General features: G+C 42.5%; 1 protein-coding gene across 1 annotated transcript in view; it reads left to right on the top strand.

Moving 5' to 3' along the window:
• MCM4 (minichromosome maintenance complex component 4) overlaps positions 1-16,554 on the top strand; it is a 39,633-nt gene extending 23,079 nt beyond the window's left edge. The window contains exons 10-17 of the mRNA XM_077492663.1: positions 1,711-1,831; positions 2,138-2,397; positions 4,338-4,703; positions 5,165-5,292; positions 7,117-7,324; positions 8,378-8,606; positions 10,168-10,301; positions 16,110-16,554. Of these exons, the coding sequence (XP_077348789.1) occupies positions 1,711-1,831; positions 2,138-2,397; positions 4,338-4,703; positions 5,165-5,292; positions 7,117-7,324; positions 8,378-8,606; positions 10,168-10,301; positions 16,110-16,202 (1,539 nt within the window). The 3' untranslated portion in view covers positions 16,203-16,554. The remainder of the gene's footprint in view (positions 1-1,710; positions 1,832-2,137; positions 2,398-4,337; positions 4,704-5,164; positions 5,293-7,116; positions 7,325-8,377; positions 8,607-10,167; positions 10,302-16,109) is intronic.
• The last annotated feature ends 613 nt before the right edge of the window (positions 16,555-17,167 follow it).

Raw genomic sequence — 17,167 nt, forward strand, 5'->3', positions numbered from 1 at the left:
AGGAAATCTCTGCGCTGTCACTGGGACCCGTGTGTGTCCCAGCAGACAGCGTGGCAGGGCAGGAAATGGCGTAGACTCCCACGGGAGTCTATGCCCGGAAGTGGGTGAAAATACCTGTCTTTGACAGGTATCTCCACCCCCCTCCCCCTGAAAGGTGTCAATTGTGACACCGGAGGGGGGGAGGGATCCGATCAGCGGAGGTTCCACTTTAGGGTGGAATCCCGCTTTAAGTGGTTAACCACTTTCACACCGGACTAATTTGCTGGTCAAAGACCAGACCACTTTTTGCGATTCGGCACTGCGTCGCGATAACTGACAATTGCGCGGTCGTGCGACGTGGCTCCCAAACAAAATTGACGTCCTTTTTTTCCCACAAATAGAGGTTTCTTTTGGTGGTATTTGATCACCCCTGCGGTTTTTATTTTTTGCGCTATAAACAAAAATAGAGCGATAATTTTGAAAAAACGCATTATTTTTTACTTTTTGTTATAATAAATATCCCCCAAAAATATATAAAAAAAAATTTTTTTCCCTCAGTTTAGGCCGATGCGTATTCTTCTACATATTTTTGGTAAAAAAAAATCTCAATAAGCGATTGGTTTGCGCAAAAGTTATAGCGTTTACAAAATAGAGATAGTTTTATAGCATTTTTATTAATTTTTTTTTTTATTTTTTTACTAGTAATGGCAGCGATCAGCGATTTCTTTTTTTTTTTTTTTTTTTTTTTTTTAGGGGTTAACCAGTGGGTGGCAGTGTAGGGGTTAAGTGTTCCTAGGGGTGTGTTACGAACTGTGCGGGGGTTGGGCTTTCATTTAGTGAACACTGATCTCTGCTCCAATCACATGGAGCAGAGATCAGCGTCACTAGTTGCTAGGCAGAATGGAGAAATGCTGTTTACTCTGCATTTCCTCCATTCGGCCGCTCCGTGAGACGATGGCGGGGATGCCCGCGGCGATCGAGTCCACGGGTCCCGCGACCGGACTCACGGGGGTCCCGACCAGCGCGGGAGCGAGCCGCCGGCGGCGTGCTCCCGATGGCAGGGCGGCATTGAATATTGGACGTACCTGTACGCCAATATGCCTGCCCGTGCCATTCTGTCGACGTACATCGTCGTGCGCTGGTCAGGAAGTGGTTAAAGGACACAATATTAGATGGGTTTGATATCGCCACCTGTGTGACGCTAGGTGCTTACAAAATCAACTTTTTTTTAATAATGTATAGAGATGTGTGAGATATAGATGTATATACATTTTTTTTTTTTTTTTTTTTTTTTTTAATCACACTTGAACTTTGTGCTATTGTCTTTTTATAAGATGAAGCAAAGAAACTTGTACTAGGTTTAATTTTATTGCTGTCCTTCATATTTCTAAATCATTGACCTGGTGCAAGTATGCAGTAGGTGAAATCACAATTCCTGATCTATATGCTTGTGCCAGGTTGGGGCTGCTCAGTCTATGTACATTACGTGTCCGTGTGCTTGAGTGCCATTTGTTTTAGTATGGTGCCCCCAAATACATTTAAGGCAACAAACGTCGCATTGGCACGCTACTATAAATGATACTGTTGCATTGTTTTTTTGCCTTCTTTAGATAAATTGTAGCCGACTCCACTTATGACCTGATATACTCGGTATTGGCGCTAAGTCGTACGCATTGGATTACAATTAGGGTTTTGATTCTGCTTTCAAGCATCTGTTTTTGTGTATTTTAGATCAAGCTACAAGAGTCTCCTGAAGATATGCCAGCTGGACAGACCCCTCATACAATTATTTTGTATGCTCACAATGACTTAGTGGACAAGGTGCAACCTGGAGACAGGGTGAATGTGACAGGTATACTTTTATCTTCTAACAAACTGCCTTGACTATTTTCTAATTCTCTTCTAGATAATCATTAAGTTTTTTTTTTTTTTTTTTTTTTTTTTACACTTAATGGTCTTCTGTTCTAAATTCACTTCCTGTTGAGAAATGAAAAATATAGCTAGAGGTAGATCACCAATTAAAAAATATACACACACTTTATATCCCATGAAGTAGCCACAACACCATACATTACACATATTTTAATATTCTAGTAGTTTTGTAAACTATGTATGATGTGATTTTTGCATTTGTAACCAAACACTTTTTTCATTTTAGGTATTTACAGAGCAGTTCCCATTAGAGTAAATCCCAGAGTTAGAAATGTTAAATCGGTGTACAAGACTCACATTGATGTCATCCATTACCGGAAGACTGACTCCAAGCGCTTGCATGGTATTGATGAGGACACAGAACACAAAATGTTCACAGAGGAGCGTATTGAGATGTTGAAGGGACTTGCGTCTAAGCCAGACATTTATGAGAGACTTTCTTCGGCTTTAGCACCAAGTATTTATGAACACGAAGACATTAAAAAGGTATGTTTGCTTCCTGTTTCACCATTGTGGTTCCATATAGATAGCACTACTTGTGTCGTTGCTTATTTTATATATATATATATATATATATATATATATATATATATATATATATATATATATATATATATATATATATATATATATATATATATATATATATATATATATATATAATATTATGCTCAAAAGTTTAGACACACCTTATCATTCAAAGAGTTTTCTTTATTTTCATGACTATGAAAATTGTAGATTCACAATGAAGGCATCACAACTATGAAATAACACATGTGGAATTATATACTGAACCAGAAAGTGTGAAACTGAAAATATTTCTTATATTCTAGGTTCTTCAAAGTAGCCACCTTTTGCTTTGATTACTGCTCCGCACACTCTTTGCATTCTGTTGATGAGCTTCAAGAGGTAGTCACCTGAAATGGCTTTCCAACAGTCTTGAAGGAGTTCCCAGAGATGCTTAGCACTTGTTGGCCCTTTTGCCTTCACTCTGCGGTCCAGCTCACCCCAAACCATCTCGATTGGGTTCAGGTCCGGTGACTATGGAGGCCAGGTCATCTGGCGCAGCACCCTATCACTCTCCTTCTTGGTCAAATAGCCCTTACACAGCCTGGAGGTGTTTGGGGTCATTGTCCTGTTGAAAAATAAATGATGGTCCAACTAAACGCAAACCGGATGGAATAGCATGCCGCTGCAAGATGCTGTGTTAGCCATGCTGGTTCAGTATGCCTTCAATTTTGAATAAATCCCCAACAGTGTAACCAGCAAAGCACCATCACATCCTCCTCCATGCTTCACGGTGGGAACCAGGCATGTAGAGTCCATCAGTTGACCTCTTCTGCATTGCACAAAGACACGGTGGTTGGAACCAAAGATCTCAAACTTGGACTCATCAGATTAAAGCACAGATTTCCACTGGTCTAATGTCCATTCCTTGTGTTCTTTAGCCCAAACAAGTCTCTTATGCTTGTTGCCTGTCCTCAGCAGTGGTTTCCTAGCAGCTATTTTACCATGAAGGCCTGATTCACACAGTCTCCTCTTAAGTTGTTCTAGAGATGTGTCTGCTGCTAGAACTCTGTGTGGCATTGACCTGTTCTCTAATCTGAGCTGCTGCTAACCTGCGATTTCTGAGGCTGGTGACTCGGATGAACTTATCGTCCGCAGCAGAGGTGACTCTTGGTTTTCCTTTCCTAGGGTGGTCCTCATGTGAGCCAGTTTCTTTGTAGTGCTCGATGGTTTTTACTTTCTTTACTTAGCTGCTTTTTTCTTGCCATAATACAAATTCTAACAGTCTATTCAGTAGAACTATCAGCTGTGTACTGTATCCACCTCCTGCACAACACAACTGATGGTCCCAACCACATTTATAAGGCTTGAAATCCCACTTATTAAACCTGACCGGACACACCTGTGAAGTGAAAACCATTTCAGGTGAAGCACCAGGTTGAAGCTCATCAACAGAATGCCAAGAGTGTGTGAAGCAGTAATCAAAGCAAAAGCACTTTGATGACCCTAGAATATAAGACATATTTTCAGTTGTTTCACACTTTTTTAAGTATATAAATCCACATGTGTTAATTCATAGTTTTGATGCCTTCAGTGTGAATCTACAATTTTCATAATCATGAAAATAAAGAAAACTTTGAGGTGGTGTCAAAACTTTTGGTATGTACTGTTTGTGTGTGTGTGTGTGTGTAATAAATATATATAAATATATAATTTGAAGAAGAAACTAATGCAGCCACAACATTTAGGGCCTGCTGAGCTGCAATTTTTTTGTTTGAATAACATGGCTGGAATTTTGTGTTTTGATTAAAATTGTCTAAAGATATTTTTCAAAAAGTTTAATTTGTTAAACAGAGCATTGTTTGGATATCATTTAAAGGCAGGGACAGTTCTGTAAAAATGTTGGTGTCTTTTTACAGGGTATTCTTCTGCAGCTGTTTGGTGGTACACGCAAAGACTTCAGTCACACTGGAAGAGGCAACTTTAGAGCAGAAGTTAATATCCTTTTATGTGGTGATCCTGGTACAAGTAAATCTCAGCTTCTGCAGTATGTCTACAACCTTGTCCCTAGAGGCCAGTACACTTCAGGAAAGGGATCCAGCGCTGTTGGTTTAACAGCTTATGTGACAAAGGACCCAGAAACTCGACAACTGGTTCTTCAAACAGGAGCTCTTGTGTTAAGTGACAATGGTATCTGCTGTATTGATGAATTTGACAAAATGAATGAGAGCACCAGATCAGTGTTACATGAAGTCATGGAACAGCAGACCCTTTCAATAGCAAAGGTAAGTACATGTGTCTGATCTTTTCTGGGTAAATTTTATGTGCCAGAATAGGACTTAATGTAGATCTTGATAAAATGGAGAAAATTTATATATATATATATATAATACACACTTTATTTTTTTATTATTTGCGTGCAAGATAAGGAATAGATGTATATAGCTAATCTTTTACTAGTGGACTGCAGCCAACGCTTCTCAGCTTAGAGTTTAAAGATTTGTCACATCAACTGCATGGGAGATCTTTCCTTGTCAAGGAGGTTTGCACCAATACTTTGTAGTGGTGTGCCCTGAAAAAATTACTGCATGCATTGCAGTATAATTCTAACAAAAGGGAAAAACTTAAACTGATGTGCATGGTTTACTTCAGCACACACCAGCAATGTGTGCACTTTTATGGGGTCCCATTAGCCAGTGTTTTATCATAGATTTTCATTGATATCATTTTTATTTATTTTTTAAAGGCTGGAATTATCTGTCAGCTGAATGCACGCACATCTGTTCTAGCTGCTGCCAATCCTGTAGAATCTCAGTGGAATCCGAAGAAAACAACCATTGAGAACATTCAGCTTCCTCACACACTATTATCCAGGTATGCTACTTAAATATAGAAGATGAGTGTTAGTATTTCAGTACAATGAACACCCCACCCCCACCAGTACACATGTCGCTCTGAATAGCTGATCTGTGGTTTTGCAGCATTGCTGCTTTTTGGCAGAATGGGATAAATTGTCTTTAACAACCTCTCCAAACAGTGCTGACAATTCGGTCTTAAAGCCAAGAGCCTATGGCTTGTAAATCAACAACAGTGTTGTGTTTTCTTATTAATATGTTTCAAAATGTAAGTTAAAATAAACACATAGAATATAGGGGGCGTTACAAAACAAGTAAAGCCGAGGGTAGACAATCTGCATACATTGCCCATAAATGTACATGGGGACCTTAAGCAAAGTATTTACGAATCCCGTGAAGACAAGGTAGATGTCAAAAAATAAAAGCATGCAAATAAAATACCCTGAAAAGCTATTGGTTAGCAGCAACATACACGTACTACTTACCGGTAATTCAAACGTCCTCTCCATTAAGGGATAGAGAAAGTTACCAAAAATTATGTGAGAGGATAATTGAACAAAAAATACAAGACGCAGGTGTACAGTCCGAGGTCAGTGCTTTGATAAAATCCAGAAAAGTAACGGCAACATTTTGGGTGCCATATTCCTTGCTGCCATTTGTCAACCTATGTACCAAGTGGGAAATGGGTGATCCAAGCTAGTAGATTTGAAATGCATCCAAGTGCCCCGTATCGTGTGGAGCTTGTCATATTAATCCTGACCGGCGCATGTCCCATTCTTATGCTTCTGTAATTGAATGTACTCCACCCCGGGAACCTGTTTTGCTTCCAAAACGGCAGGATCAAAGTTCTGGCAGCACTCAGCAAGTGAGGGGGTTACTCTACTCTCATAGGCCCTAATGGTGGTCTGCAGTATACATCGCACTGGGTCATCATCTATCCAGAAAGTAGTAATATCCAAGACTTTTTCCAGTTTCTGCCCAGTAAAGCTTAATTCTTGGGCAAGACCACAAAATATGAAGGTGAAGAGCCCTGCATGCCACATCTCCAGCACCTATCGGACACTGGTGAATATGCTAAAGCTAGTGTCTTGGGCACTCTGTACACTCCCCCCCCCATTTTAGAGCCGATGGTAGAGGCATGTCATCTTAGAAATGGTGCTTCTACATGATTCTGATGGTGTACACGAAGGGTCGTCAAACTTTAGAAACAAAGCCGTGTAACTGTCCTGCAGACTTGAGGAGGGGGGGGGGCTAGACTGGCTAGTGGGACTAGAAAAGGTCCCGACAGTGACATAAAATCATGGCCCTCCTTTTGGCAGTGGGAGGACTTGGTGTCATTGTGCCCTATATTTGCTGTCATTGGAAAGAATTGTGCCCCAAGGGCCAGATAAAAGCAAGCAAAGGACCACATTCGGCCCTCGGGCCATAATTTGGAGACCACTGGTCCTGTCTCTTCTTGCATTACATTATTTTTAAAATGCTTTTAGTTTTGTCTATTTTACTTCTAACAGCTGCATGTTGCTGGCATCAGCTGTCAGTTCTCACTGTGGGGCACATTGATAGCTAAGCAGAAAGATTTGTTTCATAAAATCAGCCAAGATTGTCTGTTGTGATCAGAATTAGTCAATCTGACCACCCATCAGAGTGGTCTCAGATCTTTAGTGAGAGACCAGTGTTGGTGAAAGAATGGTCTTTTACCTAAGAGCCCACAATGCTGTCGTCTTAGTTTTCCAAAATAGAACCGAGGCATCATGCTGAATATCATTGCTCTGTTTTCAGTCTGCAAGAGTTTTAAAACGCCATTATTTTATTTTATTTTATTTTTGTACCCTTTCATTTCAAGATTCGACCTGATATTTTTGATGTTGGACCCTCAAGATGAGGCATATGACAGACGCCTGGCTCACCATCTTGTTGCCTTATACTATCAGAGTGAAGAGCAGTTAAATGAAGAGCAATTGGACATGGCAGTGTTAAAGGACTATATTGCATATGCCCGAACTTATGTGCATCCCCGACTTAGTGAGGAAGCAAGCCAAGCTCTTATTGAGGTATTTGTTTTAAGCTGTAAATTGCATGTTCTAGTTACTTTGGAAATAATAATGTAAACCAGACCGGGCTGTTGACAAATTGTTGGCAGCAAGGGGTCCAGGCACACTAGGTGGCAAAAAATTACAGACCCTCTGGTAGAAAAAAGCAGCATAAATGATATTGCTCATATTGCACTAGAGGTTTAATGTTTATGGGCATTTGCTTTTTATAAGTGTGTGTGTGTGTGTGTGTGTGTGTGTGTGTTTTTTTTTTTTTTTAACATTCCCTTATACTCAATTTACACTTACAGAATGCCCCTAAAATACGTTTTTACATGGTTGAGTGTTCAGGCAGTGTGGTCTGTATTTTTTTCTTTTTTTTTTTTTTTTTTCTTTCTGCCTCCACTCCACTTCCACTAAACTTCTGAAAACCTCTGTAGTGTGCAAAGATTAACGAAGAGGGGAGTTAAAGTGACTAAACCCCTTTACACCACTTTTACCTATGTGAATATCTCCTAATTTTTTGTTTTTGGAGATATTTACTGTATCCCTATGTGCCAACGTCGTCTGCACATGTACACAAAGTTCTGTTCCGTTTTCCAGTAGCCATGGTGTTATCGTGGTTCCAGCCACTCCCCACGCCGGAGCCCGCAAACCCTGCTGCAATAGCTCGATCTAAGGTAAGTATTTCATAATGAGCTAGTATGCGATGCATACTAATCTCATTATGCCTTTTGTCCTACAGGTGTGTTTTTATTTTATTCTGAGTTTACAACCACTTTAAAAGACAGAAAAACTCAAGCCTGTAGAAGCAGCTTTTTTTTTTTGAGCTGCAGTGTGCATGAGCCATAAAACCAAAACCCATTATTTAAAGTTGGAATTGTATAGATCTAAAATTTGTTATTTAAAAGTGTTAGGGTGCACTCTTGCTAAAATGGTGTTTCTTGCCCCTGTAACTTTGAACATGGGGAGGGAAAGAAGACTAGTGTTAAATTGAGGGGCTGGGAGATGTGCTATAGGCCACCTCTTTGGAATAGTTTTGGAGCTTTTTACTAGCATGTTTTTATATTTCAGGCCTATGTAGACATGAGAAAAATTGGCAGTGGCCGTGGAATGGTGTCGGCTTACCCCAGGCAATTGGAGTCATTAATCCGTCTTTCTGAAGCTCATGCTAAAGTGCGATTTTCTAGCAAAGTTGAGACCATTGATGTAGAAGAAGCCAAACGTCTTCATCGCGAGGCATTAAAGCAGTCTGCCACAGATCCTAGGACTGGCATTGTTGATATTTCTATTCTTACCACAGGTAATTGGGGTTTCCTGTGTGTTTGTGTGATTGCATGCCCCCCCCCCCCTCTCTGGAAACTGCACCACTAGTATTTTGTGCTGTGCAGCTGGTGCTTCTTTTATTATTTCCTTATGTCTTGTTTTGCCCTGATTCTTTGTGGCGGCAGTCATCTTGGTTAGAGGCAGGGTTTTTATTTATTTTTTTTATTTTTTTTATCAGAGCCTCCAGCAAGTAGCACAGTGGCAACAACAATAAATCTTACAAAAGCTCAAGTTCACACTACGTATTGGGAGCAATTCCTGACAAGATGTAGATTTTTCAAGCAGTGGCAAGGGTTTATTTTTTCAGAATTCCTGACTTCCTTTTAAAGGAAACACATTTGATACATTGTCTCTGGACCAAGTGTCCCCATTCAAATATTTTCCTTATTAGTCCTGTTTTTTTGTGGCACCAAACATTTTAATTTCCCCATCGCTTTTTGTCCTTTGATACATTGGTCACTAGTACAGATAGAGGGTGTCCATCTTCCCAGTGGGTAAATGGACAACAATTTCTACTCTAGAGTAGAGTAACATGTTTTGCTTGCGCTAAGCAGAAGCTCTCTACCAAAACATTCCGTGTAGGACTAAATGGGGAAAGTTTTGAAGCATAGTCATTAGGAATGATTTTTGTTTTTAATTGTGAATGCAGTTCCATACAATACGGTAAAGGCTTGGGGCTACACAATTTCTAGTAAACAGCTCGTGTTTGATCTCTGTACCACATTGTTGGTAATGTGATATGCCTCACAAAGGGTTTTCAGTAGCTTAATGTGTTATGCAATCTATCTCCCATGATCACACTGCTGAAATTTAGTTGTGTAGCAGCAAAACCTTTAGTGATTGCTCTGCTGCTCTTTTTCCCATTTAAAGTGAAGGTCCACACAAAAATGAAACTTCCGCTTTTCGGAACCTCTGAGGTGACACGTTTGGCACCTTACATGGGAGGGGGGGTGCAGATAACTGTATAATACAGGTATTTGCACCCACTTCTGGGTATAGACCCCGGCGGTCTATGACAATTCCCGTCCCCCCCCCACCTGCTTGGAGACACACGTGTCCCAGAGACAGCAGGGACCATTGGATTGCACAGCGTGACTCGCACATGCACACTAGAGAACCTAGCTTCACTTCCTGATTCCCTTACTGAAGATGGTGGCAGCATCCAAGGGACGGGTCAGCTTCGGCTGCCGACATTGCGAGCGCCCTGGACAGGCAAGTGTCCTTATTTTAAACGTCAGCAGCTGCAGCATTTGTAGCTGCTGACTTTAAAAAAAAAAAATCGGTGGACCTCCGCTTTAAGTATGTCCTGTGTGAATAATCGCCTTACACCACACCTGGCCAGCCAGTTTCTTGTGAAATTTAAGTATCTGAATTTGATCATTACTCATCTAGTCCTAACCTAAAGCTAGTATGATCAATGGGGAGCATCCAGCACTGCTTTGTGCTGTGCGTAGAATCATTTTCCAATAAAGGTGAACCGAGATTATGCCTATGTATTCTATGTAGTGTTTAACTGACAACCCTTTTCTTCTTTCAAGGAATGAGTGCCACAGCCCGTAAGCGTAAAGAGGAATTGGCTCAGGCTTTGAAAAAACTTATCCAATCGAAGGGCAAAACACCAGCTTTGAAATATCAACAGCTGTTTGAGGATCTCAGGGGACAGTCTGATTCAGTATGTGTTTTCCATTTGTATATATTAAAATACATATTGCATGATCTGTTGCAATTTTGCTGAAATAGTTTTTTTATTTTTATCACCTGTGTTGTATAGTTATCAAAGTTGAAAAACTGATAATGGAGATTAGCATCTAATTTCCTGCTACATGCAGCACTCTTCTACAGCGCCCCCCCCCCCAACTCAGAGCAGACTCCCATTGGTCACTAGCTGCACTTAGAACATCAAACTCCAGCCTGCAAACGGTTACCATATAAAAACCTCCAATCCTATTTATGCAGGTTCTCCAAAGTATACAGTTCCTCCTGGTCGTTTTTTTATTTATTTTAAATTTTTTTTCCCCTTTTGCAAGTTGAAACGGATATCCATCTGCTTTAGTTACTCACTTGCAGTTCTAACTGTCCTAGAGGAAAGCAAAATAAAACTTATTGTCAAATGTGGGCAATGGTCACACAGAAGGGAAAAAAAATCAACCCCCCCCCCCAGACCAAAATGCTGATAAGTTTTTAAATTGGTTATGAGGTGCAAAAGTCATCCAGTCTTGGACTTTTAAACCCCTCAGTAAAGTTACCTGCAGTGTTACTGCCCTCTGAACGTGTAATGGAGTTTCATCTTTCATATTTACTGCTGTGAGTGGCTGCATGTACTTGTTCAAGTGGCTAGTTGGGCATGTGGTAAAACTAGCCTTTTAGGGCTATATTTATAAAGCAGTGAACTTTGCATCTGCACTTTGGGAGTATCTTCTGGTACATGTTTTTATATTCTTGATTTATTCACCTGCAGTAAATCTCATTCACAGCTTTATAAATATGCTTTTGAATATAATTAAATCAGCAGGAAAATTAACTTTGAGGTAATTAAATAGGAAGAACTTAAATCACAATAAAGTAAGGCCCCTTTCACACAGGCTAGTCTGTGTATGGACTCCGCTTTGCTCTGCTGATCCCCGCTGAGCAGGTGAATGACAGGTCCATCTCCGCTCACTGTGTGGAGATGAACCTGTCGAAGCCCAGCTGTCCTCTATGGCAATCAGATGAAAACGGACCATGAAATGGGATTCATGAATCCCATTTCACAGATGGGATAGGCTAGTGGCGGATGTTACCGCTGACATCCGCCCGCTCCATAGAGGTGAATGGAGTGTCTAATCAGGTCTGCCTGGAAAACTGACAGGCCGACCTGATCAAAAAGCCTGTGTGAAAAGGGGCCTAAATGGTAGGGTTGTTTTACCAGATGCCATCTGCAAATCTTAGGTCCCTCTTCTGCGGATAAATGGAACAGAATAAGTACAATGTACCGTTGCATTGTATTTATGAATATAGCATTGAAACAGTGGTTCAAACACTGCTTGGAAGTTCTGTTTTTCCCTGTAGTCTGCTGTTACAAAGTAAGTCAAGATGACACTGGGAATCTGCCAGTAAGAGCTGTTAAAGGGGAGTGGAAAGAGGGCAACAAGCATACAACCTATGCCCTGCATATTTTTACCAGGATGTATGTTGTATACACCCTCATGCTTTAAAGCATAGCTTTAAGCAAAGCTTTAAAGCACTGTAAATGCAACATTCCTAAAGTCGTTGTTTAGGGGTTTTTTGTTTTGTTTTTTTCTCCAAGTTGTTGTAAACCTTTACAGACTACGTTCTTTATCGTTCGTTGGACAAAGCGGCTCTTCTTGACCTTAAGGTTATCGCCCCTTTAGCAGAGGACTAGACAGAAAGTGTTAAAAATAGCAACACTTGCACAGTACCGCCCAGGGGCCTGTCCTACTAGTTATAACCCCTCACACTGCATCCAGCGGCTCAGTTTTTTTTTTTCCTCTGCCTAGTGTAGAAGGACCTGGCTCCCGGTGGGAACATTGGTCCTGGGAATTTTTTTCTGCACTTTGGATTCCTGTGACCTACAATCAAGGGCTGGATGATATAGATCCTTGTCTCCCCAGCCTGGCCATCATGTGAGCAGGCCCTAGCTATGTGCTGGGTCGGTTACGACATGCCCCGCCTAATCAAGGGGCGGCCGGTGAGCTATATCCTCCGGGGCACACATATGACCAGGATACTGCTGTCTGTGTCAGTGTGCCGTAAGCCGGCAGCCACCCCATACTGTCAAGGTGATGGGTCTGTCTATGGGATGCGACCAATCCCTGCAGGAGGAGGGTTAAGTATAGTTCCACCTGTCTCGGCAGGATGGAGCAGATGGGCATTCCCTGGGAGGTTGACTAGGTGGTCTCTCCCTCTCTTCTCTCCCTGTCACTTCCCTCCTCCCCATGCTATGGGCCGCTGTTTACTTGGCACATGAGGGTGTGCGGTGCACGTACCTGGCCGGGGGCTGCGCTGGGTGCTGGGGGTACGCGTGTCGTCTTCCTGTTTCTGGGCCACGGTGGGCTGTGAGACATTTTCCTGAGCCTGATTCTGGACTCCGGAGGTGAGTCTTTCTCCCTTCGGACAAGCTGCAGACTCCAAGCTGCGGTGAAGTTGTTGGTGTTCCGCAGGTGGTCGTCGCTGCGTTTTTTGCTTGTGAGTTCTGGCTCTCATGGTAGCCACTTTTGAGACGGTACCGTATGCTCAATTCCACACGAGTCTTGTAAAAAGAAGATCCTGTCAAGATGGGACAAACATCTGTTGTCCCTGGATTGTCAAATTCGAGTGAGCCAGCTAGGCTCTTCGGTCCGGGAAGTCGTTCCTTCCTCTTCATTGGGCAGTGATTACAACGGACGCCAACCTGACCGCTGGGGGGGGGGTTGGGACATAGTCAGCCCAGGGTCGGTGGACCCAGGAAGAATTCTGCTTGCCGATCAACTTGCTGAAATTTCGGGCAATCAGGCGGTGAAGATGGACAGAGGCTGCAGGGGCATTCGGTCAGGTTCCAGTCCGACAACGCCACGGCGGTGGCGTATGTCAACATCAATGAGGAACACTTAGCTCGGCTGCAGCACTGGAGGTCGCTCACATCCTGCGGTGCCGGCTCTATCGGCCGTGTACATTCCCGGCGTAGAAACTGGCAAGCAGACTACCTAAGTCGTCAGATTCTGGACCAAAGGGAATGGTCACTCACTAAATCGGCTGTATTTCGCTCCTTTGCTTAAGGTGTAGCATGCCAGATGTGGATCTCCTAGCTTCTCCACTCAATCAGAAGGTAGAGGTTTGTGGCCAGGTCAAAGGATCCCACGGCAGATGCTTTGGCTCCATGGGAGCATTATCGACGGATTTATGCCTTTTACCCCACTCAAACTTCTACCACATCTGCTTTGCGGAGTGGAGGGCAAGTGGATTCTGATAATTCTGATTGCCCCAGATTTGCCTCGCTGTCTGTGTTGCGCCAACACAGTGCGAATGGTGCCGGATCTTCCTTGGCGAGTGCCGATGCGAGAGGACCTTCTGTCGCAAGGTCCAATACTACTTCATCCTGCTTTACCGTCACTTACTTTAACGGCATGGCTGTTGAAAGCCAGGTGCTAAGGGACCGAGGTCTGTCTGATTTGGTAATATCCACTATGTTGAGGGCATGGAAGTCATCTTCTCGAAAGATTTATCATCGGAAGTGAAAGGCCTACATCTCCATATGAGGAGATGGGGTGGCGTCCACGTACATATTCAGTTTCCAGGATCCTGCTGTTTCTGCAGAGAGGAGTGGATCAGAAAGGGGCAGTTATCAGCTTTTGACTTTCTTTTTTCAGTGTCCCTTGGCGACTCATTAGCGAGTACGTTTGTTCAGGGGGTTTGATATGTGGCCCTTCCGGTTTCGACCACCACCGCTACCTCTGTGGGATTTGAATCTGGTGCTCTCGGTGCTTCAGAAACCGCTGTTTTGAATCATTGCATCTACCAGGAGGGTTTCTGAGTTAGCGGCCTTGTCTTGCAAGTTTCCCTACTTGATCCTCCACAAGGATAAAGTGGTGCTGTGTCCGCAGCCTTCGTTTCTTGCAAAGGTTGTTTTGGACTTTCATCTGCATAAGGACATTGTGCTTCCATCCTTTTTGTCCTCAGCCGTCGCATCCCAAAGAGGTGGCTTTGCATTCCTTGTACATTGTCCAGGCCCTGCAGGTGTATCTGTCTGCTGTGGCTCCTTTTTCGGAGCTCGGACTTGCTGTTTTTGTATTGGTGGCTGGTCCGAAGAAGGGGCTATCGGCCACCATTTCTCATGGATCAGGCAGATTGTGATTCAGGCTTATGCCATAAAGGGACGGGCGCCTCCCTTTCCTGTCACGGCACATTCTACGAGGGCAGTTGGTGCCTCTTGGGCTTTCCGACATCATGCGTTTGTTTCTCAGGTGTGTAAGGCGGCGTTCACACTTTCACAAAGTTTTACAAGGTTGATGTGGGCGCATCTTGCATTTTTGCCTTGGCCGCAAGGTTTTTCAGATGGCTGTTCAAGGATGCAACTCCTCCGTTAGGCGCTCTGGTTATGGGTGGAGTTGTGTCCATCAATGAATGATGGAGGAAATGGGATTTTTGTACTCGCCATATAAATCCTTTTCTCTGAAGTTCATTGATGGACGCAGCACCCACCCCTCCTATTTCTGTTTGTACTGCTTTTGACGAACTGAGCTGCTGGATGCAGGGTGAGGGGTTATAGCCAGTAAGACCACCCCCTGGACAGTACTGTGCAAGTGTTGCTGTTTAACATTTTCTGCCTATCCCTCTCCTAAAGGGGCGATATAACCCTAAGGTCAAGAAGAGCTGCTGTCAATGAACTTCAGAGAAGGATTTTACGGTGAGTACAAAAATCCTATTTTTTTTCTCTACAGTTAAGCCCATAAGGCTTAACTGTAAATATCTCCTAAACCTGCACAGTTTAGGAGATAGTGACCATATATGCTTGTGCCGACGTCAACGGTGTATGCACACTTTAGATAGGGTGCAATCATGATGTTTCTATAGGGCCTGTGCTTTGACGGTCGGCTCCCACGCATGCCTGGGAGTGACATCACGCGGCTCTGGCCATTCGCAGAGCCACAGCCCTCGAAGGAAGAGGGGTGAAGATGGATGCTTCCACCAAGCGGGGACATTGCAGGCAAGTGGCACAATGGGCTAGTATGTGATGCATACTAGCCCATTATGCTTTTACTTTGCAAGGGGGAAAACGAGGAATTAAAACCCATCAGGGTTTACTTCCTCTTTTAATGCATTCTTTGCGTTTAAGATTTCCAATGTTCATATGGTTATCATACAGTAAATGCAGTTTTAGTGCATTTATTGTATTGATGCCCATGGCCCAGCTCCTGAATTATTCTTGCCTGCAAGATTTCACTTTTACAAAAGGGATTTTTTTTTTTTCTTTCCCTTTTTTTTATTTTATTTTAATTTTTTTTATTCAAATAAACCTGTTTTCACCTTCTCTGTGCCAATTGTATGGCAAAGCAGCCCCAGACCTCCAGTCCCCTGCAAAGAAAGATCGTTGCTCTTCTTTTCCGTGTGCCCCCATAGTAAGCTGTTTGCTGTGGGGGGGACATGAGCATGTAAGCTCCTGAGCTGTCTGTATAGAGCCACGCTCCATAGAAACTCAGTGGCTTAGCCCTGACCCGACCCCCTCCTCACAGGCTTTGATTGATGGCTCAAGTTCCTGTGTGATGAATAAAAGAGGGAGTGCATTAAGGTAAGTTTGTTCCCCCCCCCCCCCCCCCTCCTTTAACCACTTTAAGATATTGGCTGTTCAGGAGGACTCAAGGCAAGTATTATGGATCAGGGAGAGGTGAGTACAGCACTTGGAGTTTAAAACTGAAATTGTGTAAAATGTCTGTGTACTGTTACCATTGTAGAGCAGCAAATATTTTCCTCAAGCTTAATAACTAAACCTGTGTTGTCATTACAGGCAATTACAAAAGACATGTTTGATGAAGCTCTGCATGCATTGGCAGATGAGGATTACCTGACTGTGACTGGGAAGACTGTCCGTTTGTTGTAAAACATGCTTTTATTTTTAGCAGTAATGTTTACTGCTACGTGTGTGGTCTGAGTATCCATTCATAGTGGAAGCTCCCAGGAGTAATTCTTGTAATTATGGAAGTTGTTTCAAATTTATATCTCCTTCATATGCTTTTATGAATTTACTAATTCATAGAATGAAACCATGTATACTTTGCCATAATTGGTTTTTATGCAACCACATTTGGGCTTGTAGGTAAAGCACTGGTTTCTGTAAAGATTTTTGCTCTAGAGGTAATGTAAAGTGCTAAATTTTTGTAGATGTTTTCAGAAATGTTGTAATGCCTATTTACCTGTTACATTATTAATAATAAAATAAATATGCTATTGTGGTTTTTAGTGTTTTTTTTTTTTTTTTTTTTCTCCCTCCATCAAGAAGCTAGGCTTACTAGCGTGGGACACTATGACCAGGGCTTATCTCCAGTCCCAAACGATTGCTAAGACCGTTGCTTGCGATAGGGAGGCTAATGTCCTGTTTAGATTTGCAGCCACAATTCCAAAACATTTGTATTCTGTGTAAAGTCTGCATACAAACACAATGCAATGATTTTCGGAGCTCAGAAAGAGCTCCTATTTTATGCACGATAGAAAATGTATTTAATGTTTTAAACTGAGAAAATGTACCATTTCAGGGAAGGGGGGGAACGCGTAAGTGATGGCTGCAATATGTCTCAATATGACAGTGCCATGTTTCCCAAGGTAGCATCTTCTTTTAATGCGCTGTAAATGTCTGAGAACTGCGGAGACCAGTTGCTGGAGTTTTGGGAGAGGAATGTTGTCCTATTCTTGCATGAAATAGTATTCTTACTGTTTAACATTCTTGGGTTGTCTTCGTCATATTTTTTTTTTTGTTTCAATATGCACCATTTTCTATTGGTGAAAGGTCTGTACAGCAGGCCAATTAAGCACCCAGGCTCTTTACTATGAAGCCACGCTGTAGTCATA

The sequence above is a fragment of the Lithobates pipiens genome, unplaced genomic scaffold, assembly GCF_037356315.1.
Source record: "Lithobates pipiens isolate NorthernLeopardFrog02 unplaced genomic scaffold, aLitPip1_a1.2 Scaffold_19, whole genome shotgun sequence".
Lineage (NCBI taxonomy): Eukaryota > Metazoa > Chordata > Amphibia > Anura > Ranidae > Lithobates > Lithobates pipiens.